Consider the following 24,945-nt stretch of genomic DNA (forward strand, 5'->3'; position numbering starts at 1 on the left):
TAAACATGCATGCTCCTCTATATTTGTGTAAAGTTTCATTGAAATCGGTCCTTCGTTTCAGGAGGAGTTGTCCGGACAAACTTAAAGTTATGGTTCTTATCAGAAAACCTGTTTATAGTGACCAGTTGCCATAGCAACCATAATTTTGAAAGAAAAGAAAGTGGCATGCACATCTACACATGGTCCTCTATATTTGCGTGAAGTTTCATTGAATTTGGCCCTTCGGTTTAGGAGTTGTCTGGACAAACTTAAAGTTGTGGTTCTTATATTGGAAAACCTGTTTATAGTGACCAGTTGCCACAGCAACCATAACTTTGAGAAAAATAAAGTGGCATGCACATCTACACATGGTCCTCTATATTTGTGTGAAGTTTCATTGAAATCGGTCCTTCGGTTCAGGAGGAGTTGTCCGGACAAACTTAAAGTTATGGTTTTTATCAGAAAACCTGTTTATAGTGACCAGTTGCCATAGCAACCACAATTTTGAAAGAAAAGAAAGTGGCATGCACATCTACACATGGTCCTCTATATTTGTGTGATGTTTCATTGAATTTGGCCCTTCGGTTTAGGAGTTGTCTGGACAAACTTAAAGTTGTGGTTCTTATATTGGAAAACCTGTTTATAGTGACCAGTTGCCATAAAAACCATAACTTTGAGAAAAATAAAGTGGCATGCACATCTACACATGGTCCTCTATATTTGTGTGAAGTTTCATTGAATTTGGCCCTTCGGTTTAGGAGTTGTCTGGACAAACTTAAAGTTGTGGTTCTTATATTGGAAAACCTGTTTATAGTGACCAGTTGCCACAGCAACCATAACTTTGAGAAAAATAAAGTGGCATGCACATCTACACATGGTCCTCTATATTTGTGTGAAGTTTCATTGAATTTGGCCCTTCGGTTTAGGAGTTGTCTGGACAAACTTAAAGTTGTGGTTCTTATATTGGAAAACCTGTTTATAGTGACCAGTTGCCATAAAAACCATAACTTTGAGAAAAATAAAGTGGCATGCACATCTACACATGGTCCTCTATATTTGTGTGAAGTTTCATTGAAATTGGCCATTTAGTTTAGGAGTAGTCCAGACAAACAAAGTTATGGTTCTTATCAGAAAACCTGTTTAAAGTGACCAGTTGCCATAGCAACCATAATTTTGAAAGAAAAGAAAGTGGCATGCACATCTACACATGGTCCTCTATATTTGTGTGAAGTTTCATTGAAATCGGCCAGTCGGTTTAGGAGGAGTTGTCCGGACAAAATGCGTCTACAGACAGACGGACGGACAGACAACCTGATTCCAGTATACCCCCCTAACTTCGTTGCGGGGGTATAATTAAGTCACTGCACACAGCTGATATGTTTTGAAGCTAATACAGACATCCATTTAAAATCAATTCAAAGAAAAAGCAAAACAAACAACAAAATGGCTGAAAGTACACATTATATTCATCAATTTTAACAATTTTGAGCTGGATATATTGATACGTAGGATGGAGATTCCCAATTTTGGACGCCAATTTTTTTTACATTAATTATTGGTATTAGAGAAAATAAAGAACAGTTTTGACCTCAGGTAGGTAGTTTTAAGTTACACGTATATGTTTGTCATGACAGGTTTACGAAATGTTTTTTTCTTAAGTCTGAAAATATGAACACAAGTAAATCTCTCTGATTTGATAATCATTTGAAATGAACACAAAATTAGTTTCGACTGGTGATAGTAGAGATAGGGCAGATTTTGTACAAAGCACTATATAGTATATAGAGCATGTGTGGTCGTCACTAACCTCAGGAAATACAGTTAATGTGTTGTTACTTTCATTTTTGGAGGTTTATCTATGAAGCATGTAAATTATTATAAAATTAAAGATTCATAAAAATCAGTTTGAACCTACCTTCCCTAAAAATACAATAACGGTTTAATAAACAAGTACATACTTCATTATGAAAACTTCACTCAAGCCGAGGGGAAAGGGAGAAAGGAGGCAGGAAGTCGTGGGGAGAAGGACGGAAGGACAGATGGACACAGGATGTCATAATATTATCATATCGGGACAGCTGGTCTAGGTACTGCCAATGTGACTGATCACTTCCTTCCTTATACGTAACGAAACGGTCGAAACCACAAGTAGGTATCTTATACATGTGTACAGGGTACCATCTACCATGCATATATACCGTATATACATATAGTGCAGCTCCGACTGAAACACAACCTCAAATATGTTGTTTGACTATGTACATGTCAAATACAAGATTAGAAAGTTGATAGGTATAAGCACTGTTTACATACGCCCTTGACATGCATGAATGCGAAATGACTTTTTAAGACACCCCCCCCCCCCCCCCCCCCCCAAAAAAAATAAAATTAAAAAAATTGTATTGAAAACAAGAACAATAGAAAATATTGACATGCACATAAAATCATTGTTCTGACTCGAAATCGATAAAACAAGTCCAAATATGCATGAAATAGATTTGTTGATGGAGACTCTTGAAAAAATGCAAGAAGAACGAGTATACTGATTAATAACATGTCCCCTAACAGACCCCCCCACCCCCCCCTAAAAATACCTGGTAGTAACAGTGACCTTGACCCAAAATCTCTGAAATTTGAATTGGTCCGAGATATTTCTTGATAATTTATCATGGTGTAAAGCATCAAAGATTTTCCTACAATTTTTCAACTGGGTCCATGCAGGGTCCATTGAATTGAGAATTTCTACGCGACAAAATATGACATCGGGAAAAACAAAAAATACTGAAATTCATATAAATTTCAGTTGTTTTTTTTATGAATATTGTGTTTATATTATTTTAGATTTCATTTTGTTATCTGTAGCTGTTTTTTTTTTTTTAAATTGCCTTAATAAAGGTCTTTGTATATAAAACGTACTTTATCATTGAAAAGTGACTTCAAAATTGGGAATTTTTAGTGGCAAATTGGGAATTTTCACAAGATTTTTTAGGGGAATTGGTCCTTTCAACGGTTCTATTGTAGGAAAATCCCTGAGGTTGATCAAAATCCCTCAAAGAATGAAGCCGCTTATAATATATATCATAATAGAGTGATCAAAATCCTTCAAGAATGAAGCTGACAAACTTTGGCATAATTACATACAAGACAAACGGAGAGAAAACCTATCGTACTTTGTTTGAGAACCAGGATGGTGACAATGGAATCACCATGCATATCAACAAACATTGGACATGTCCGACTTCACATCACACAATTAAAGGAAACAGAATATTTTTCATGCCAAGTTGATGCTTCAAAAGATATTTCGGTAATTTCCCACAGATTTTTTTTTTAAAGAGACATAGGAAAGAGAGAGTATTTGTCCCAGATAAAAGCATTCTTTAAAATTTCTTACTCATCCTCATCAATGTCAACTGTTTCACTTTCTATAAATTCATCCTCGTCACCACTGCAATGTTGGAAAGGAAGTGCACAATGTTTTACAATACCAAATATAGAATTGAATTGATTAATTGTGATTTATCAATAGTGATGTTTTTTTGTCATGTTCTTTTCAATATTTTGTACAGCTCTAGATCTGACAACTGACTCATTAAGAATAATGAATATATTTCTTTGTCTTTGTAAATCACTTCATTTAAATATCTTCAAAACCAAATTTTTATATTTAATTGCGAAAAAAAATGAGACCTTTGTATCAGAAAAAGTTATGAATCTACAGTAAGAAATTTATCTATTCAAAATATTTTCAGAAAATTCCTTAGGGTCACATATTATATGCATTTCTATATATGCATCATATTGAGACCTTTGTATCGGAAAAAGTTATGAATCTACAGAAGAAATTTATCTATTCAAAGTATTTTAAGAAAATCCCGTAATGGTCATATATGCATTTCTACATATGCATCGTATTGTGACCTTTGCATCGGAAAAAGTTAAGAATCTACAGTAAGAAATTTATCTATTCAAAATATTTTCAGAATTTCTATATAGTGATGCACATCAAATTGTGACTATCCCAGTAATAAACATACCTCAAACTAACAGTATTGATGTATTTTATAAATGAAGCCTACAGGCCAGATATCAAATTCGTGTCTATATAGATCGAAATCTGCTGAAGAAGAATTTTTTTTATGCTAGGAGCCTTAATATAATCGAAGCAACATATTCAATAATTCAGAACATGTTTGATGTACTCCATATCAGGCTGAAACTCCTGTTTTTTGTAAGAACCTATGAAATCTACACTTGACAAGGTAATCGTTGAGGTGAGGAACCGCTGTGATACATTGTCACCTGACTGTGTGTTACAACCAGTGACCGAATAGTCGGACAATTATCACAGCACGTACTGATCCTTGTGGTTCCCCTTCACTAGGTATATAATCTTGATACCTAACTCATCATTATCAACTAAACTACAGCTACGTACGACTTACATAAACCCCTAAATACATCGACTGGTCTGACACATTTTTTCAAGCTATCATTTCCCCCTTATAAATGAGTGACAATTTTCTAACCTTGAATTTTAAAGCTACTGTTTTCGCCCTAGTAAACATCTGACACCGTTCCGACCTTGAATTTTAAAGCTACCGTTTTCCCCTTGTAAATTAACATCTGACAGTTCTGACCTTGAACTTTAAATCTACCGTTTTCCCCCTTTTAAACGTCTCACAGTTACTGACCTTGGATTTTAAATCTATCATCTTTTCCCTTGTAAACATCAGACACTGTTCTGACCTTGAATTTTAAATTTACCATTTTCCCCCTAATACACATCGGACATTGTTCTGACCTTGAATCTTAAATCTACCATGTATTTCCCCTTTGTAAACCTATGACCTCAAATCCATTTAAGACTTTGATAGCTACATTTCCTGTTTAAGTTTTACACTTCCACAATCAGTTTATATATCTTCGATCATCGGAATTTCTTCATATGTGTGACCATTAATTACAAGTCCTCAGAACAAACTTTGGAATACAACTAACATTTCTCATAATGTGACCTAATTAAGATTTGTTTAATACAGGAAAAAAAATTCTTTTTTTCAGATATCACTATTAGTAGCAAGTTGAAGTGCACTTTAACTATTAAAATATTAATCCTGAAATCATCAGCATAAAAGACAATCGCTCAGCTTCAAATTTAGTTAAATGCTATCATTCAAGATCAATAGAATAATAGATTTTTTTTTGTCTCAGTTACATTTTTTCTGTGTATCCTTTATTAATTTATATCATATCCCAGCTTGATGTTATTTTTTCTTTTAGGATTGTAAATGAGTTTTAAGGAAAATCATTTGGTTTAAATAAAATTTATAAATTAAAATCTATACAAAATTGGTACTAAATTATCAGTTGGAATTAGAAGTTATATATGTATGTCAATGATTTCCATCTACAAAGTATACTGTATATCTGATGTGAAAATAAAATAACACAGATTAGCAGAGACTGGTCAACTTTTTCCAGAAAATAATTTGACGGAGGAGTTACGTAGGTCTGAGATTTTTCCGAGGGTCAGTTAATGTTGGAGGTACATTAAAAAATCTGTGTTATATTTTGTCCCGTTCACTCGGATGTTCAAATATTTCATATGATCAAAGTTAAATTATCTGCATTTCATTGAACCATTTAAATCATTTAAGCAAACCAAAACAAAACACAAAAAAATCCATATTACCGTCACACTCGGCCATACCTACCCGAACTCTCCAAGTTTCAGCGATTCACACGGCTCCACTTGTCCGTTGAGAATCTTTACCGGGGCGAGAAAGATGGCCTTCCCATCAGTCCACACCAAACCATGTGACTTGTGCACCGCTACAACAGATGGAATTGACTTAGGTCAATCAATGTGGTTTAAAATTATCAGTATTGGAAGCCTGGTAATTTCTATCAAAAGTGTGACTTTTTAATACATCACAATCTTCATTCAATTTTTTTTCAGCGTATGTATTTTGGGTCCGAATTTAGGTATCATTTTTAATTGTGTACCTTTGTTATTCAGATAATCTTTAAATTTGAAATTTTTTAAGAAGGGCATAAAAACCGACAACCAATGTTCAATAATTCCCCAATGATAATTTTACACTTGTTTCTACACAAAAAAATTACCAATCAATTTCCACCAGGTAGCAATTTCCTGAAACAGCTAGGAAAAACACTAACATTATTTTCCATGCATACAAAAAATAAAATAATGTCAAAATTCATCAAAACAACTTCCATCATATATGTATACATAAACAGATCTTGTGCTATCCCTTAATATTCAAGAAAGTTTATGGCCGTTTAAATTCATGCGATATAAACTTGATATCATGAATGAGCACCAACATTTGTAGCCTCTAGACAAAAGGGCTTGTCTGATCTTAATCTTGACACTATGAATCTGCTGTCTTGAAGGCAATGTCTTTATCAGATATATACATTTGTATATTTTTACTATGTCCATGTTTGATATCAACTTTCAGTTTGTAAATACCAACAGGAACTGTGCAAAATCAACAGTGTTGTTTTTAGTGATGTTACCGTAAATCGCGAAACAGTTGAAAACCATAATTGATTAAAGGGACATTCCTTCGTTCGGACATCAGAAACATGCACAATTTCTATCGATGAAATCTATGTCCAAACGATGATTATATGAGTGCTTGTGCCTACAAGTAATGGAATTAACGCCAAAATGTACAGGGAAAAGGCGTATCATATACAAATACTGTATGTTTTGCGGTAATTAGTGATACTTCGGGTAGAATTAAGAATTTTCAGGACTAAAATACTGGAAGAACTTTGGTTTATCTTGAGAGTAAAACTGCCTTATTAATGTAAAGATTATAACTTTTCCTATTCGGAAAATACATATTTTCCAGTTAGTTTAATTTTGACGACCTAAACTTTATTTAAACGAAGGAATTCTCCTTTAATACTAAAAATGTATTATCTACAATCAACTGATGAAGGGTTAATAATCGCATCGGAACTGACTCTTTTTATCATTTCTACTTTACATAGACTATCTGTCAAATGCTTCTGTAACTTGCTTAGGTTGTAATAAGACTGTCTAGTAATGGGCGTAATTCGACTGGCATTTTGATTTTGAGAAAACGAAAGTACAAATTAATAAATGTAAAGCTGTATCGCAAAATCCAGAAATTTTTAAAAAAGCAAAATCATTACATCTGTAGTTTATTTATGCATAACTATATTGGTTATTTATCGTGAATCTAATATCTTATTCCACTCATAAGTTATAAATTCATTGAAAAAGGCTTTTAGTTGATATTATTGGAACAATTTCAGGAATAACGTACGCCACTTGTTCATAGTTTAGTAACGCCTATCTACAGTCTATGAAATTAACACTTAGGTTTGTTAAACGCGCTTCAATATATGGAGCCAATCTCAGAAGTAAAGCTATGAAAAATAAATAAATTTCTGTTGAATTTATTGCTGAAACGATCAACTGATTATAAGATTTTGCAATCGATTGTCTTGAAATGAAGGGTTACCAACCGATTTTCCATTACAAATCAATCATCGTGACATCACACTAGTTGTTGAAACACAAATTTTGTTGAGTTTAGACAATGCTTCGAGTATTCAGTACATTCGGCCACCATATGAACAACTGGAAGGAATTGTGGTTTAAAGGAACGTAAATGACATTCATTGCTTGAATTGCCTTTCATGATGTCATGTTTTTAGACGTGCACAGGGACTTCTAGTCTACAACAGTTAAACGTCAAAATGGCTATTTAATCTTATTCTTAGGAAAACATTTTGTCAGTAATGAACATATTTGTTTAATAAAATTAGAAACTATGTAAAAATTACACAGAATGTATATCCAAGCATTTAAGTGCATTTCTATAGCATACATAGCGATATGAATAACAGAAAATTGCATGAAAACATAGTAAACTGTATGATATTTATCTTCAAAGATAGCTAGCATAGTAATGTAGTTCTCAATGCCGAAAAATGACTACTACCGGCGGGAAAGAGACAACTTCAAAACATAACAAATTTAAATATACTCAGTAATTATCACAACTTTTACAATATACAAACAAATTTTATTTTTTTCATTTCTCTTCAAAATATCTTATTAAATTAAATGATTTAAAGTTGTCAAGTTATCACGATTCGATCAATATATATCTCTATGGAATGGGTGTGAGTGACCGGTACCTGTTATCTGAAGAACAAATCTTGGAACCTTAATGGGATTTTCGTCATTTCGTTGTAAACATCCAAGATCTTGACCATCATAAAATTGACAATATTCATTAAGCAAGACAGAACTTGAAACTATCTACAAGTTTAATTCATGCATCTGTACTTCCCACATAAACCCTAATAATATCTACACTGAGCAAAATCACAACAGTTTTCTGTGATATGGTGACCTAACGAAGACTTAACCTTTATTCTATAACTCGTAAAATATGAATGGAACTGAAAATTCAATATTATCGGAAAACGTTTTTGAAGAAAACACTACTGGATTATTTATTCTGTGGTGTTTCTAACGATGTTCAAATCTGGACTGATGATTTTTCTAATTGTGTCTTCCATAACTGCCGCGGAGAATTCAAAGAATCATGAGACAAAAAGTAAGTTTCACACTTAAGGATACATTATAAAATCTATTTTTCTACTTAACAAAAAGTCATAATGTTGTAACGGACATAGCAGGATAGCTAGAAGCTATTTTGTGTACTTTTCCTACTGAATGTTAAGAAATTGCCTATCAGATTGGCTCTTGCGAACTCTTTCTTAAAGGAAATGTATAATGACTAGAAATATAGCATACACCCTTAACACCATTATAAATTTTGACAACATCATCACTGATATGAGTCAATGTTTTTTTTTTATGTACATTATAATTTACATCAGTCGCCTTAGAGATTGTTTATACGAGTCCAATGATTCAGAAGTGATTAAAATTCAAGTGAAATATACAACTCTACTTGAAACGAACGCTACATCATGCGAGAAATTCTGTGTGGCAAATGACACTCATTATATAAGAATTTGTAGCTATAAATCAGTTGATATATAAAGAGGTATTCTAAATGTGTGTCTGTGCAAATGCACCAGTTACATTTCTTTTGTGTGAAATATTTTAAAATCCTTTGAGTTTAAAACGGTGTGTGCACGTGGTCACAATGTTAACCCAACCCCTGTAAATTTGCTTGGTTTTTTTCCTTTTAACACAAATGAAGTACCGTATGTTTCTACCTGAAAGATTAAATTGTCCTAAAATTCTGAAATAATTGCTCTGTGTCAAAAATTAAGAAAGCGTTTAGACAGATTTTTTTTAATTGATATTAAGTAAAATTTGTGATTTAAATACAATTAATCATGAGATATTTTTTCTTTAAATTCCACTGTCTCAGGTCTGATTCCCAAATAGTAAAATGCCGCTGTTAAAAGTTACAGCATTATTATATGTAAGTTAAAGCAGCGTTATATATAGAGAGATCAGGCAGTGTCGAGCATTAGTGACAGAGGGATCACCTTTCATCCCTAGATAGACATCTACACTAAGATAAACTCCCTCAGTACAAACATTACACATAATTCCATACTTAATGACATTCCTGAAATACCTCCACAGAAGATTAGGTCAGCGAAAGCTGCCATTTCCGTCCACCATGCTGTCCAGCGTGACAATGTAGCAACCTGTTTCTCCGCTGTGTCAAACTCAGGTGTAAATTTTACCTGACGTTTATACACACAAGCACTCAGTATTAACAGAAACCTCACATGACCATTCGTTATATATATCTTAATGTACCAAGTAGCTTCATATGCATCTAAAAGTACTTAGGTTACAAAAGAGAGATTTATAGGTCTTTTTTAAAAACAAGCTGAGAAAACCAGTCACATGCTGTCAACATGGCGAAATTCCATAGGTAAAAAAAAAATGTAGGAGAAAAAAATTTGTGAAAATTGATTATACCAGAGAAAATGTTGCACATAATTGTTTACTTAAAAGCATGGATTGTATAGCACAGAAGAATAAATTAAATAAAATGTAACTTTAAACCCTGCAAGTCACAAATAATCATCAAAATTATTATCACAAGTTCATGGATAATCAAACCTTTTTTCTAATCAAACAAAATAATTTTTCTCATTTATTCATAACAAGAGTTGTCAGAAGACACCATATCTTGCCCATGTAGTGGTTTGAAATTCGGATTATTTTTTTTTTAAAGTAGGTCAAAGGTCAATGTCAAGGTCAGCAGGCCCACATATGTCACAAAAGTACCAATAGAAAAGTCTTGTGACAAGGAACACACATGTGAAATACCTAAGTTGTATTAATATTGGCACCACACTGTTTAAAATAAACTTATACTTAGCTGTATATGGACACTGATGGTATAGCAAAAAAAAATATATAGCTCCCTTAAAGCTCTGCCACGGTCAGCTAAAAAATATTGTTGTTGGTAACAATAAATTCTAAGAAATAAAGAAACAAAGATGACAAACAATTTCAGGAGGGAAAGGAGAATTATTTCTAGGAGGGAAGTTATATTAGTATTTACGGTATATGACACAAAAATAAACAAGTAAAAATATTCCAAAAAATTGCCAACAAATACCTTGCATACCAAAATCACGTTTTTCTGCATTTCAATGTCTGACTGTGCTTTGATATGATATTGTACATTAAGCTTTCTTTTTTTTATAAAAACACTAAAGTCACATGAATAACACCTGAATGAAACAGTTTAAGAAACTGAAAGAATTCAAAGGTGAGAATGCCTTATCAGGCAACCGCATTTGTCACCTAGGGCAGGTGACAACAGTTGATGTTGTATATCTATAACGTTACAAGTACAATTTTTTTGTATATCTGTCAAAAATGTCAACTTATTACCTTAAAAGTGTAAAAAAAAAAAAAAAATCACAATTTTATGTTGTCTCTAGCTAGTTATAAAGATCAGTCTTTTGTGAGCCATTGCATAGCTCCGGTACATCAGGGTTACAATATTACAAAATCTAAACCTGGAATTGAAAACAAACAAGAGACCTAATGGGCCTGTACAATCTGTAAGAAATCTAGCTATTGTTAGCCTTGAACTCAAATCCATTGAAACAGTATCAAAGTCACTTAAAACAGCATCAAAATCCATTAAAACAGTATCAAAATCCATTAAAACAGTATGTAAGTATCGGGCAATGTTATTTTGCATAACATTCATGAGGGAAAGAAGGGTCTTTTTATGTGGATCTTTGTTATTGATGGAGATCACAAACTTTTATAAATTGAACACTTTTTAATTACTCACTATAAATACATGTCTCTGAAATTTTTAGTTATTTACGAGGGATAGCTCAGTCGGTTAGAACACTGACAACACAATATGAGGTTATAATCCGAGGTTTGTGGTTCGAAGCTCCATATATATAGCTACCTGTGTCAGTTTGTGTTTCTTAGGAATAGGAAGCTGAGAAACAGGTCGGTCTGTGCTTTTGTGATCCATTGTGTCCTTGAGTTATATTTTCACAACGACACATCTCCATAACATAAGTGTTGTGCTAGATATTTTGCTGGTGTTTAGAACTTGTGGATTTTAGTAGAAACGCAAATATAGTGAAAATATAACCCCTGTGAAATATAATACCTATATCGTAATATTCTAATTAATTCATAAATTTTTTGATTCTCTACATGATTCCAAAAGCAATTGTCAAATTATATTTATATACATGCAATCCGTCATTTGTCGTTTAGTACGACGTAATTCAATTTTTAATGAATCGCTAAGAATTGAAAAGTACCAATTAACTTATTATCAAATCAATTAGTGAAATATGATTAACATATTCAATTCAGAGTAATTATGAAATGCATTATAGAGCAAATATGTTAATGTAAGTCGATCAAGTTTACACTTAATATATTACGCAAAATGTTACGAAGGGCTTTACAATGAGTTGTTGATAGAGCTAATTCAACACCACAATCTTATATAAGTCAGGTATAAGTGAAGGTATTCCTTAACACTTAAAGAAACAAGCAGAGAGAAATTTAAGATCTGCTGAAGAATCATCCGATTGCTTGTAATCATTACTGCTTGATAATCAACATTAATAATTAGAAATTAAAATAATTTATGAAAATTAAGTTCTATACTTAGGATAATTATAATATTTATGGCTTAATTCACTAGGAATTGATCAAGGTAATATTTCCCTGTATAGAGAACATGTCTAGCTATGAGTTTTATTATACATGTTTTATTGCCTGGCAAAGTGACATCAGAAGCTGTAAATCTGTATCCAATAAACGCATGTTTTACCCAATACACAAACACTTACTTCATTTTAACAGATGATTCATCCTTGAAACTGTACAAAGGAGAAATAATAATAAATCATCTTAACCACAATATAAATATAAATTATTTATAATACAGGTGCAAGCTTAAGCTCAAACTTGTCAGTCCTGTCTTTATTTTTTAAAACAGGATTTCCTTTTGGAGTGATCCTTTTCATACACTTCAAGGACTTAGGTAAATATAGGCTTTTATGTTACAACTTGAATACATAATGAACATTAAATTTGGCATAGTAAAACACTTTTATAATTTTGTTTTCTTCTTTCTTTCTTTTTTTTTTCAATTTTTAGAAATTCATGGTGGATATGTCTTCACAATGTACCGATACAGATACATATCCTAGATTATGTATTTAATAGCAAGCTTAACATGGAGGTTCTTTCGATGGTCTGCTTTTTAATAGAGAGTGTTGTTTACCAGTCAGTCTGGATTTCTACGATTCATTACCTTTTGGGACCACGTTGTGTCTCCCCCTCCCCTAGCTATATATATCCTTGATTAGTACGGACAAACAACATTAACTTGATTAATGAGTGCTACATAATTCTATGCAATGCTGAGATAACATCAGTGATTTGTTTACAGAAATGTATACACACTGTCTAATTATTAATCATGAATATTCATGATCAATGTTAAATTTGTGGAACAAATTTGACAAAAGCCAAATAATTAGTCCACAAGTATCTTCAGGTTTGGGAGTATATTTGAGAGATTTTCAGAAATTTGTATAGGACAATCTTGGGAAAATCACTTAAAATGAGGACACAAACACCAGTTTGTGGGTGAAAAATTTACCTTCAATCAAACTTTTTCCGAGATCACTGAATCTAAGTAGTATCAAATTGATTATCTGAATTTACTTTTCAAACTTTTTGATTTGATCAGTGGATAAAAGCCAAAGGAATTTGTGGCCCTAATACAAAATACATGATATGACTATCTAGCTGTAAATAGATGCATATGTATACATGTTGTACATGTACAAAAGGTTCTCATTTCTGGTATATATAAACAAAGACCTCTTATTATATAATATATATATATATATAACACTGTATTTTATAATAACATGACTTTGTTAATATCAGAAATTTACACTACACTAACACACAGAATTACACTTTATTACACGATAAGAAGTGTTTATTTGCACTGCATGCTCACACATCCAGCCATAAAATGTTGATATATATACAATCATGACTTTTTTCTGGGGACTTTTTGAGGCTGTTAAAGGGCCCCATTCCCAATTAAAATAATGTCATTTTTAAGCCAAATTCCCAAAATTTTCAGTTTACTCCTGAAAAAATCTTTCCCAATTTACCAATTTTCTTCCCAAAATGAGACAAAAAGGCCCTATCCCTTAATCAGTGAGAAAAATCCCTGACAATCATGGTCCATTTCTGTACTGTAACCATTTAAACAAAAACATATTTATATTTATACTCGGTGACCTTAATTAGCTGACATGAGTGTCCCACTTTTTTATGATTAATGATACACAAAACAAATTTGCAGTCGTTGAGGTTTTCCATCTTTCAAAGTTATAGACCTGTCCATAAAGACCACCTGCCTGCATGCAGATTTATGAACAGGTAGGGCAGGTATAAATTGGTATATCGATCTTACTGAGACAATGATCCATAAAGGCCAGCAAATAACACTGATATGAATTTGCCAATAGTTTCTTTACATCTTCTAACGGACAACCAGATAGCCCTATATAACCTCTATCAGAAATAAATGCAATGGAAATTGGTATGAATTGTCCTTCGTCAATACAAAGCATTGTAACGTAAACAAATGATTTAATGAAGAATTACTCATCAATTAAAGAAAAAGTATAACCCAAATATCGATGCTGTAGATCCAACTGTCAGTTAGTTTATGTACAGTTAGGCCACCTGTTTACAGAATATGACCCAACCACAAACATGCAGCGATCGAGTTAGTCGAATGTGTATTGTAACCGGTTATGGAAATCTACTGTGTGTATTAATATCAAGCAATGTCGACCTACCTTCGTGAAGAACATTGATATTCTGTCCCTCTTCCGTTTAGTTTTCCTAGATCCATTCTAGATTAATTTAATTTCCAAAGTTACAGTGAAGGATTCACAATCCACTCGCTCTGTCATTTTCGCTCCAAAACACGACTCGAGGTATCTCCGAAGTTTCTTATCTTCTGGCTTGAAGAGTTCCAACATTGAGTAGTGCGGGAAATTTTAACCAGCCTGTTAGTGGCATGCTTGCACCTGGACATAGTCTACTCAAAGTATTCCATGTATTTTGGTTTGTTTTCCCAGGCAGTCTTCATAGTCTTCCTTATAGCCACAATCACACATTTAAATGTAATTTATTTCTGTTATATGAGCTTGGCCCCACATCAGTGTATTGAAAAATGTAAAGAGATCTTGATAGATGCACTGAAAAAAGTAAAAACAAGCCGACCATGTTACATGTACTTGCTTGAACACACATGTGTCCCCAACTCAAGGTAATGCATGACGAAAATTTGGCGCATATGATTTTAATACTGTGTAGTCTGAACTCTTCAGACTCTGAAGAGTGATTGATTTATTTTCATAATTGCATATTCATCAGCGCCAAGCCCGAGTTTTCTCTGGCCTTGACATCATGTCGGGGAAACTCGGACTAACCTGCACCTGACAGCAATTTGGATGATAAAACCCCTCGTATGTCGCCGATCCAGAAAGAGAGAGAGAGAGAGAGAGAGAGAGAGGGGGGGGGGGGGGGGGGGGGGGGGGGGCGGACCGCCCATCAAAAGTTCATTCCAGAAATGAAATGTACACCCCGCCCGTTATCCCAAAATCCTGGATCCGTATATATATGGTTAGCAAATGGCTAAATTTTGCTAAATGGCTATTTTTTTTTTTTTTGCAAGAATTGAAACTAAGAATTTCATCAGAACACCCTACACAAAAAAAAGTTCATTCCAGAAATGAAGTGTACGCCGCTCGTTATCCCAAAATCCTGGATCCGTATATATGGTTAGCAATATCTGAGAACCTAAATTTCACACCGTTTATACTATCTATAATATGATAGTAAGTAGCTGCATCCAACTTCGTCAGCCATGGTTTCCGGCTTCATTTCTAACAACATTTCGACAAAGAATACATTTTACTGATTGAAAACAAGCATGTATGTGCACTGTACTGTTTATGAGAATAAATAATTGTCATTGTCATTGTTCTTTTTCTATGTACAATTAATACCAAAAATTACATGGAGCGTGAGACCATCTTTTCATCTAGAATAAATAACTAATCATTTTCATTCCGGAGAAATTCTTTCGTACTCTGCCGCTATATTTTTATGATTGTATGTAACTTTCGGTCTTTTATAAGCAGCCATTTTGAAGACGTTGCTATCATTTTTGTCATTTTTTGTTGTTATCTAGATCTATTTCTTTACCGTGGGTACCATTCTTGTTTGGATACAACTCGGTCTCAAAATAGTTTAAAACAAGGTCAAAATATTAACAGCTTCATATCCTCGGAGTTGGCGAAGAAATCGTGTTCAGATGAAACGGGAGATAAATCATTGTACTTATTTTCGCATGGCTTTGTCCTAGAAATCGATTAATTATCAATTAGTGTCAATCTTTTTTTTTTTCATACTTAAACATTACGTATTATTAGCATGTGGGAAGTACGTAGTCTTATTGTTAAATAAATCAAGATTGTTTCAAACAACAATCCTAGCAATGGTGTAGATGAACAACTAGTATTTCATCAATTATACATACTAATAATTAACAATAAATGCATCTATCAGAAATACTGTAAGGGGAATCTAAGGCGTTTCCCGAACCAGTCTCCACTAGGCTGTGTAAGTCACGTGACCAATTGTCATCACAAAAATACAGTATGTAAATATATCGTAACTACAATGGAATTGTAATTAATGTAACCGATTTATGGTGAAATTCTCATCCCCGACATCTAAGTATTCCAACTGGGAATGTAAACAAACGCTAACATCACGTCGGTTGATTTGTCTGGAATGGCGTAAAATGCGAGTTCGTCAAATTCCTTTGTTGATTGACTTCTCAATTTTCAAATTTCGATTGGCTATGTATTGACATAACGTTTTACTTATAACATACGGGCCGGCAGTTATTTGGAAACATTGTTACGATGGTGTCACGATGGACTCTCGGCATATTATCTTCACCTTTCTTACGGCTATTCTCTGCTTTGGTATGGCGATGTTGTTTTTTTCATTTAAATTTAGTTTTTCTTCATATGATCTTTTTTTTGGTTCTCACTTTTACTTGATTACTGCAAAAAATTCTAGAATCTATATAAATCTTCTTTTTCATATTTAAAAAAAAAATATGCATTTGTGTTTTAAGCAGAAAATTACTTGCAATTGTGATTTGTTCATCATGGTGGACATCAACGCTACTTGAAACATCCATTTAGGAAAAAGAGTTTAAATAACAAGGCTCGTTTTGTCATGAATTGCAATATTCATTTTGCTATTTCCATTTTTGTCTTAAAGGGATCGTGTACTCTACTATACCAGAATCTGAAGAGTATAAATATGGCTGCTACGGTATCCAAGATGGAAATGTTTACATGGACGCACAGTGTCCATCAGATGGTCGGATTGTAGTCCGAGACGTCTTCGGAGGAGCCAAGATAAACGTAACAGGCTGTGAACGATTCACATCGACTGTTGAGGAGGAAGCTATGTGTTGCACGCCTGCGGACTCTGATTGCACTTTCGATTATTCGGTTACAGGGGGATTTGATGCAAATTACAAATACCAAATAAATTGTACGGGAAAGAGTGAATGTGACAAGATTCGCGTGGATACCATGGAAACGCCCGATTCGTGTCCATCCGGGTACTTGGAAACCAGCAACTATCTGTATATGTATTACTACTGCATTCCAGGTAAGTTATAATTGAATGTCACTCGTAGGTAATTTTTGTACAAGAAATATTTTATTTCGTTTGACTTGTACTGACATAAAATTACTCTGTGCAGTTATTATGACCGAGTATTTTAAGAGCTAACCAATTTGCATTATGGACATTTGCTCAACAAAGCTTTGTTTTTGGTAGGCTGCTGTATTTGCTTGTATTCTTGTGATTGCGTGAAACTGGTGCTGACTTTATAGTGCTACCTCACTGAAATATACTGTCGAAAAACGCATGAACTAACCTCAGGCATGTATCTCGCACATAGGGTACCCCAACAATGTTAGAGGATAACACGGCGAGAAACTTCTCATTGGCGCCAGAATCAAAAAATAACCAGAGACATTTAGCTAGCTAAAGTAGCACACAGGAGAGACCGCCATTGAATTGAACATAATTGTTGTTTGATGCTCATAGATACTAACAAAAAACCATTGCATTGACTTATGTTACCAATCAACACAAGCTCTTGTCGTCGAAAATAATTTCACTTCACGCATTTAGCATGGTTGTTATTGTGAACTAGCAAATTTCAAACAGGACACCAAACATAGTTGTTTAACAGCTATCTAATTGATGCATTCGCTTACCAGTATCAGCAACGTTTGTGTATTTATGATAATCATTCGATGGAGATGATCATCCGGGCTGGAATTTTAGACTGCTTCTATTCTTGCTTAGCTAATTATTATCTATTGAAAAACATCAGCATTGGACACTCGCATAGTCATATGAACCTGTCAATGAGCGAACCAGACTCAACTTGCTACTATGAAAATAAGGGGAACGATCCATTTTTTGTTTTGTTTTTGTTGTTTGTTTTGGTTCCTCGATTATCACCTAGAGTCCGATCTAATTGTTTTGGTTTGGTTTCGAATTGTTCAGTGTCCAAATGTCCTCTCAACAGCTAAGGACAACCTCCCCTGTATGCGATATATGTATGAGGTGAATGTGTGTGCTTTGAGAGGCCAGAGGCATGTTTGTGTTTGTCTCCTTGTGATTGCACGGAACTAACGCCGACTTATAGTGCTATCTTACTGAAACATACTGCCAAAGACACCCACCAGAACACTCCAACTGTCACATTATACTGACCGAACCAGACATCCCATTTCTCAAAAGCACTAGGCAGAAGTAGCAGCCTTTTTTTATAGACTCTGGTACAATGTATCTCGAGCGACAAAACCCAAAGCATTCAAAGTGAGACAGCGTCAAGGGAGACATTAGGAAGAAGACAGCTGTTCAAAAAGTAGAGAGAAAAGATAGATATTAAATTAAGTCGCCTTTAACGATCATGCAATGGGAGCAACAGGTTAAATTCTTACGCCGTACCTGTAGAGCAAGAGTCTGATTTAAACACAAGACTGAAGAATAGCTTGTTAATAGTATCATTAATACTGCTTTTAAATAGTGATATGCATTTTATACTGTTGTTTCCAAAGTGACAAAACAAACATGATATTCATACGAACATCCTCTAATCTGATTTGCACGGAGGTTTTCATTTTCTTGTTTTGAAGCGGTTTTTGTTTTGTTCGTTTTTATTGTTTTGAAGTTTTTTCTCTCTTTAAGTTGAGAGGCACCTTGGTTATTGTATGATATTGAAAAATGAATAATTTATTAGAGTTACAATGTACAATATGTATATTCAAAACGAGATTAATTTATTCCCTGGAAGCAAGGATTTGTTTTAATTAAAACAAGTAAACTTGCATCATACAGAAAAAATATGAATAATATAAGTATACTTGCTATAATAATACTTTTTATGATTATAAATATAAACTTGAAAATTTGTGACTAAATAGAAAGAAGCGAGTTACAATGACATGTAATTAGTTTATTGTAATGTTAGGAAAAGCATCCCAGTGGTCTTTGAGGTGAAGTTTTCCAAAAAGAGCCATACGAAGACGCTTTCTCTTCAGAAACACCGGGTCTTATTCCCCATACTGTCAAGGGACTCCGTGCAAATATATATACAATAGATGTTTAATGTTTTTTATATATATTTTGCCATTGTGTAACTAATTATTAGTTTGAATTACGGCTATTGTTTTGTTATCGTATTGATATTCTTTATTGTATCATGCTTGATTGACACTCATTGACTTATTTCCCCCCAGTTTCATCTATTGGTAGAACCGACTCTGCCTCTCTTCAAGGAACAAACGACCCATCCTACTTGTACTTATGGAGTCCAAACTTCCCTAACCCAATTGACTCCTCCGTGACCTCTAGCACGTGCTCTATAGAAACTGCGTGTGGCTCCCAGATAACCGTTTCAGCATTGGATATTCGTCTGCAGAGTGACTCCACGGGAGTATGTCGACAAAGCATTGCAATAAAGGACAACTCATCGATAATAACATTGGACTGTTCCAATAATAATATCTTCGTTATTCAAGATATATTCACCAGTCAGTCCAACTATTTGGAGATGACATTCTCCAACGACCTTGGACAAACGAATGGTTACTTTTGGATCGGGTTTACATGTAAGTATTTAGACAATATGCCAGTATTTTTACTTCTTAGTTTAAATATCTTCCAAAAAAGTTCGTTATCCAAAGTGACTATGATAAAGACAAATGCTTAAATACAAAGAAATATCTCTTTCTTTAAAGCGGACACCTGTGGATCGCTGAAGATATCGTGTCCAACAGTTGCCCCAGAATATGACTGTGTTGCCAACTCGACAAGTGGATCTTCTTGTGTTACCACCACCCTTACCACTACCACAGATGTACCTACCACAACAACCGACATATCTACCACAACACCAGTCGACACCTCGACCACACTTACCACTACCACTGATGTGGCTACCACAACCACCGACACTTCGACCACACTTACCACGACAACTGACGTGCCAACAACCACCCTGACCACAACCACTGACGTACCAACTACCACTGTGACCACAACCACTGACGCACCAACTACAACTGTGACCACAAGCACTGACGCAACAACTACCACAACAACTGACGTACCAACTACCACGACAACTGACGTACCAACTACCACGACAACTGACGCACCAACTACCACAACCACTGACGTACCAACTATCACTGTGACCACAACCACTGACGTACCAACTATCACGACAACTGACGTGCCAACAACCACTCAAACTGATACCACCCTTAGCTCTACAACTGACTTGCCTACGCCAATAGTTGACCCTACCTCCACTCTTACGTCAACCACTGACGAAATCACCTCCACCATAATAACAACCACTGACATACCCATAACCACTCTCACTGATGCCAACACCACTTCAACCTCAACCAACAACGTGTCTACCACAACAATAGGTGACACTACCACCATCATTACTACAAGCACTGAGGAACCAAATACAACCCTGACCGTAACCACTGACATCCCCTCCACCACCCAATTCAACACCACCAACGAAACTACTTCAACCATTACTACTACCACTGACGTACCGACCACCACCCTTACAACAACTACACCTACTCCCACCACTAACACCACCACTGTGTCTAATACCAGCCCCACAACCAATCATAGTAATACTGAAACACAGACCACAGCCATATCCCCAATCACCTCCGCCAACACCACCACGCTTTCTGACACCACCGATACCACGAACACCACAAACCCACCAAACATTATCACCTTCACAAGCAGCACCATGGCACCCGACTCGTCCCAACCATCGCCACGAGGTAGCGAGTCAGCAACTGCATCTTGTAAGTAATGTAACAATAAAATTGAGCGTGTGAATGTAAAGTTGATGGTCTAGAGCTGTGTACTGTATTTTGTTTGTTGTTTTACTTTCACCTTCCAGACTAAATGGACCAGAATTTACCGTCAAACAGTACTTAATTACATGTAGATAGTATAAATTGAATGCTATGTGAAATTGAAGGCTTGGGATAATTTTGTAAATAGTATTCTTAAAGTGAATCCATTTATTGGATGATAGACCGTGTGTGATTTAGTTTCCGATTCAAAAATCAATATTCAGCAAAAAACAAAATTTTCAAAAGACAACGGTTTTCCGTCCTGATACGATTGATGAATCTGTCAATCATATCATTAGTTTTATCTGCTCTAACATTTGTGTAAACTCACTACAAGTGAAAATCTATTTTCAGTTCCATGGTGGTATATTATCATCGCCATCCTGATCGTGGTTATATTGGGTTTCATCATCATTGTACGATGGAAGAAGAAACAAAAGGTATGCATATATAATTTACGTCATATCTAAAAAATAGACAATGAGGAATACTATGAAATTATCAACATACTGTCGCTCTACAATAAATACCATTGACCATATACCGATAACTTCACTATGAAATCACCATTATCTATCCATTATGCATTTTTAAACGTCTGAATATGAATCGCGTTAGAGTAAAATAAAACACCGCCTAGATAATCTAGATGTACGGAAATATTCTACAGCAATAATTCAATGTATTTTTACGAAATATCAACGAAATAAAGCAATTGTTTTCTTAAAGGTTAAGTCAAATGATGGCGAAAAAAACGGCCTACCTGCTTCTGATGATAACAACACAAGACGTTCCTCGAAAGGTCCGGAGAAGTGCGGCCCAGAATCCAACTATAAAAACACATTCGGTCAGAACAAAATAGGTTTCATCGAGGCGGATGTTCATGGCGGTAAACTCCCGCCTCTCAATCCACATGCGACTGTTAAAGATGCAGTTCTTCCCAATATGGTACCAGTGCCAATACAAGTTCCTGTGGATTCGAACACAGTGCCTGCTAAACTACCGCCCCTGGTGCCTCCGTCTGGTACGACCGTTGAAGGTGCATCAGATACGACGGAGAAGCGTAAGAAGAGGAGGAAAAAGAAGAAGCATAGAGAAAATATAGAAAGAAATTCAGAAACCACACTCGAGAACAGACAAGAAGAGCATTCTTTGGTCGATTTCACCAATAAGGATAGCAATATGGATGCAAAGAATGGCATTGAGTCTGCTCAACTTACCGGTGAACATACAAGTAACCCTTCGAATGATCGGACTGCTGGCGAACTTCACAAAGACTGCACAGAAGGTCATGCTTCGGGACAACTTGCAAATAATCTTCATGATCCTACTGCAGAAACACATGTAAATAACTTTTCAAAAGACGGCGCTTCAGATGGATCTGTAAATAACTCCTCGGATGACCATTCTATTGAACTTGCAAATAACACTTCTAGCAATCGAATCTCAAAATGTGATAACGCCTCGAATGAACAAATTCATGAAAACTTCACAAACAACGCTTCAAACGATCACACACCACAGGGTACGTCTACAAACCCCTACACATCAAAGGGTACGTCTGCAAGCCACAGCATACCAGAGGGTACGTCGTCTTCAAGCCATCACGCGCCAAAAGATACGTTTGCAAATCAACACAAATTTCCGTCAGTCAGCGGTGATGGCAATAACGTTGATTCTGGAAATACCGATAGCCGCGAAGCTTACTCGATGGGTAGAGAGAGAAATGCCATCAACGGGATAGCTAGAGGACAGAATGGGTGGGCCAATAAGGATATAAAATCTACCATACCTGAGTTCCAAAGGAGGGGCAGGCGGAAATCCAGCGTGGATCAACACATGTTGTCTTTTTTGACGTCCTCAAGAATTATGAAGGGAGGTGTTGGTGGCCAATCCCATACTTCTGGTGAACGTCGTAAATCATTAGTTCATGAGGATATGAACGAAGTAATGGGCCATGTAACAGAACGTCGGTCTTCTGTGGTTCGAATCAAAGGAGCCGATAACTTGAGCGCTGCCCGTCGTGGTTCTCTGAATCACACTGGGATCGGAGGCTCCTTTGATGTGGAGACTGGGAGACCTATTAAGGAGAGAAGGACCTCCCTATCAATGGGCGACTCAGGTGAACTTACGGGGATATCCTCTACGTCGAAGGAAGTTGGTCATTTGAGGTATACTAAGCCAGTGATCAACCTATAAAGGAATCGTTCATGTAGAATCACTAGGCTTTTAAAGCCAATCTGTAAACATGCCTTGTTTGTACATATTCATATTTATTCATATTTCTTCAAACAATTGTAGACAATCGAAGCTATTCAGTCTTTCCTGAAATATTTATTTATTTACCATTTAGATATGATTTGTTTACCTACATCATAATGACTTTGAAAAGTGAAAATGAAAACATCATAGCAGATATCCTGTGTCTATATATTGACTGAATATTTCCTTTAGCGAGTTAGTCATAATCAATTTATGGAAAAGAAAAATATAAATACGCAAGATATACAGTCAAACTTCGTTATCTCGAACATTGATAACTCGAATACCCTGTCTATGTCGAAGTAAAGTCACCTCAAATATCCGAATATCGCGAAGTACATTTCAATGACTCTATTGACTTCAAGATAACGAGGTTTCACTCTACATGTAGTTTCAATTTGACATATTTAAGATGCAATGATTACAATCTCTGCGTCTCCAAAGATCGTACGTTAAAACAATAACTGTAATATCGAGAATGGTCATCATGAGGTAGGTATATTATGCTATGTATCATAATTTTGTACATAGAAATGTTTTGAAAAGTTAAAGCGTATCTGTGATTTCCTGTGTCAGCACATACAAGTATATTAGTATTAAATCATCTGATTTGCCTGGTATTCGTATCAATAGTTCCTCCCCTGCATAATTGGTTATTGATATTCCGCTTTCCTTATCTCATTGACTGGGTAATCCTAATACGAATTCCTCCTATTTGTCATTGGATATTGATATTCTGGTTTCCACATAAATTCCTCCTCTTTTCATTGGATATTGATATTTTCGGTTTCCACATCTGATTGGCTCGGTAGCTCTTATACGAATTCCTCCTCTTTTTGATTGGATACTGATCTAGTATCCTCATCTGATTGGCCAGGTATTGCTTCGTGTTTGTGGTATGACAAGAATTTGTGTGTAGCTGAAACGTGTATATATATATATGTAGTTCAATTCTATTCGTAGTCTGTGAACTTTTTTTTACAAAATAAACATTGAAAATTCGCCGTACTTGTTGTATATAACATAGAGTCATATCACCAGAAATAGATGTTGTTTACAGTTAATTCACCGGAAGCATGCAGACTGATTACATGTGTAAACACTAATAAAAAGTTATTCAATATAGTTTCACCCCTGTTTTGTTTGAATAGCTATTTGTGAAATTGAAGCCGTTTTCAATGATAATGTAATCTTCATTGTTTAAACAAGCACAGTTACGAGTCCGGCGTCAGAAAGGTTATTAGATGAGACGCAATGTTTATTTACCTGTGCACATTGGAGAAATATCTGCAGAATAAAAAACAAATAATCTCCTGCATCGAATTCTCGATTACGACTTCAGGTATTTAGGTAATACCAGTTTGTTGTTCAGTATCTTATCATGTAACGGTGCCACTTAGCCATCGTCATCATCGTTTATATTTCAAAAATTCCATCAGTCATTTGACTCTTTGCTTGACAAAGGAAACGGACAATTTCGTTAGCTATCAAATACAGGTTTCAATCGCTTTTTTTCAACATGTTTTCCAATATTTTTAAGTGCTTGTTCATAATTTCAAAACTGAGTTTATTATTTGC

At 35.0% G+C, this 24,945-nt stretch overlaps 2 protein-coding genes across 3 annotated transcripts in view; one reads left to right on the top strand and one right to left on the bottom strand.

The window, feature by feature from the left end:
• The window catches only part of LOC117326961 (WD repeat and coiled-coil-containing protein-like), a 33,117-nt gene extending 23,414 nt beyond the window's left edge, over positions 1-9,703 (bottom strand). The window contains exons 1-3 of one of the 2 annotated variants that reach the window (XM_033883763.1): positions 9,615-9,703; positions 5,697-5,814; positions 3,374-3,424 (exon numbers count right to left, since the gene is read on the bottom strand). In XM_033883763.1, the coding sequence (XP_033739654.1) occupies positions 3,374-3,424; positions 5,697-5,814; positions 9,615-9,648 (203 nt within the window). In that variant the 5' untranslated portion in view covers positions 9,649-9,703. The remainder of the gene's footprint in view (positions 1-3,373; positions 3,425-5,696; positions 5,815-9,614) is intronic. The other variant, XM_033883764.1, reaches the window with a different exon arrangement.
• Positions 8,339-24,369, top strand: LOC117326960 (mucin-22-like). Its single transcript, XM_033883762.1, has 6 exons — positions 8,339-8,612; positions 16,892-17,290; positions 19,441-19,812; positions 19,942-21,051; positions 21,460-21,545; positions 21,835-24,369. The coding sequence occupies exons 1-6, from the start codon at positions 8,531-8,533 to the stop codon at positions 23,302-23,304; spliced, it is 3,519 nt and encodes a 1,172-aa protein (XP_033739653.1). The 5' UTR covers positions 8,339-8,530; the 3' UTR covers positions 23,305-24,369.
• Positions 24,370-24,945: the final 576 nt, after the last annotated feature.

Source organism: Pecten maximus, chromosome 5 (assembly GCF_902652985.1).
Source record: "Pecten maximus chromosome 5, xPecMax1.1, whole genome shotgun sequence".
NCBI classification, from domain to species: domain Eukaryota; kingdom Metazoa; phylum Mollusca; class Bivalvia; order Pectinida; family Pectinidae; genus Pecten; species Pecten maximus.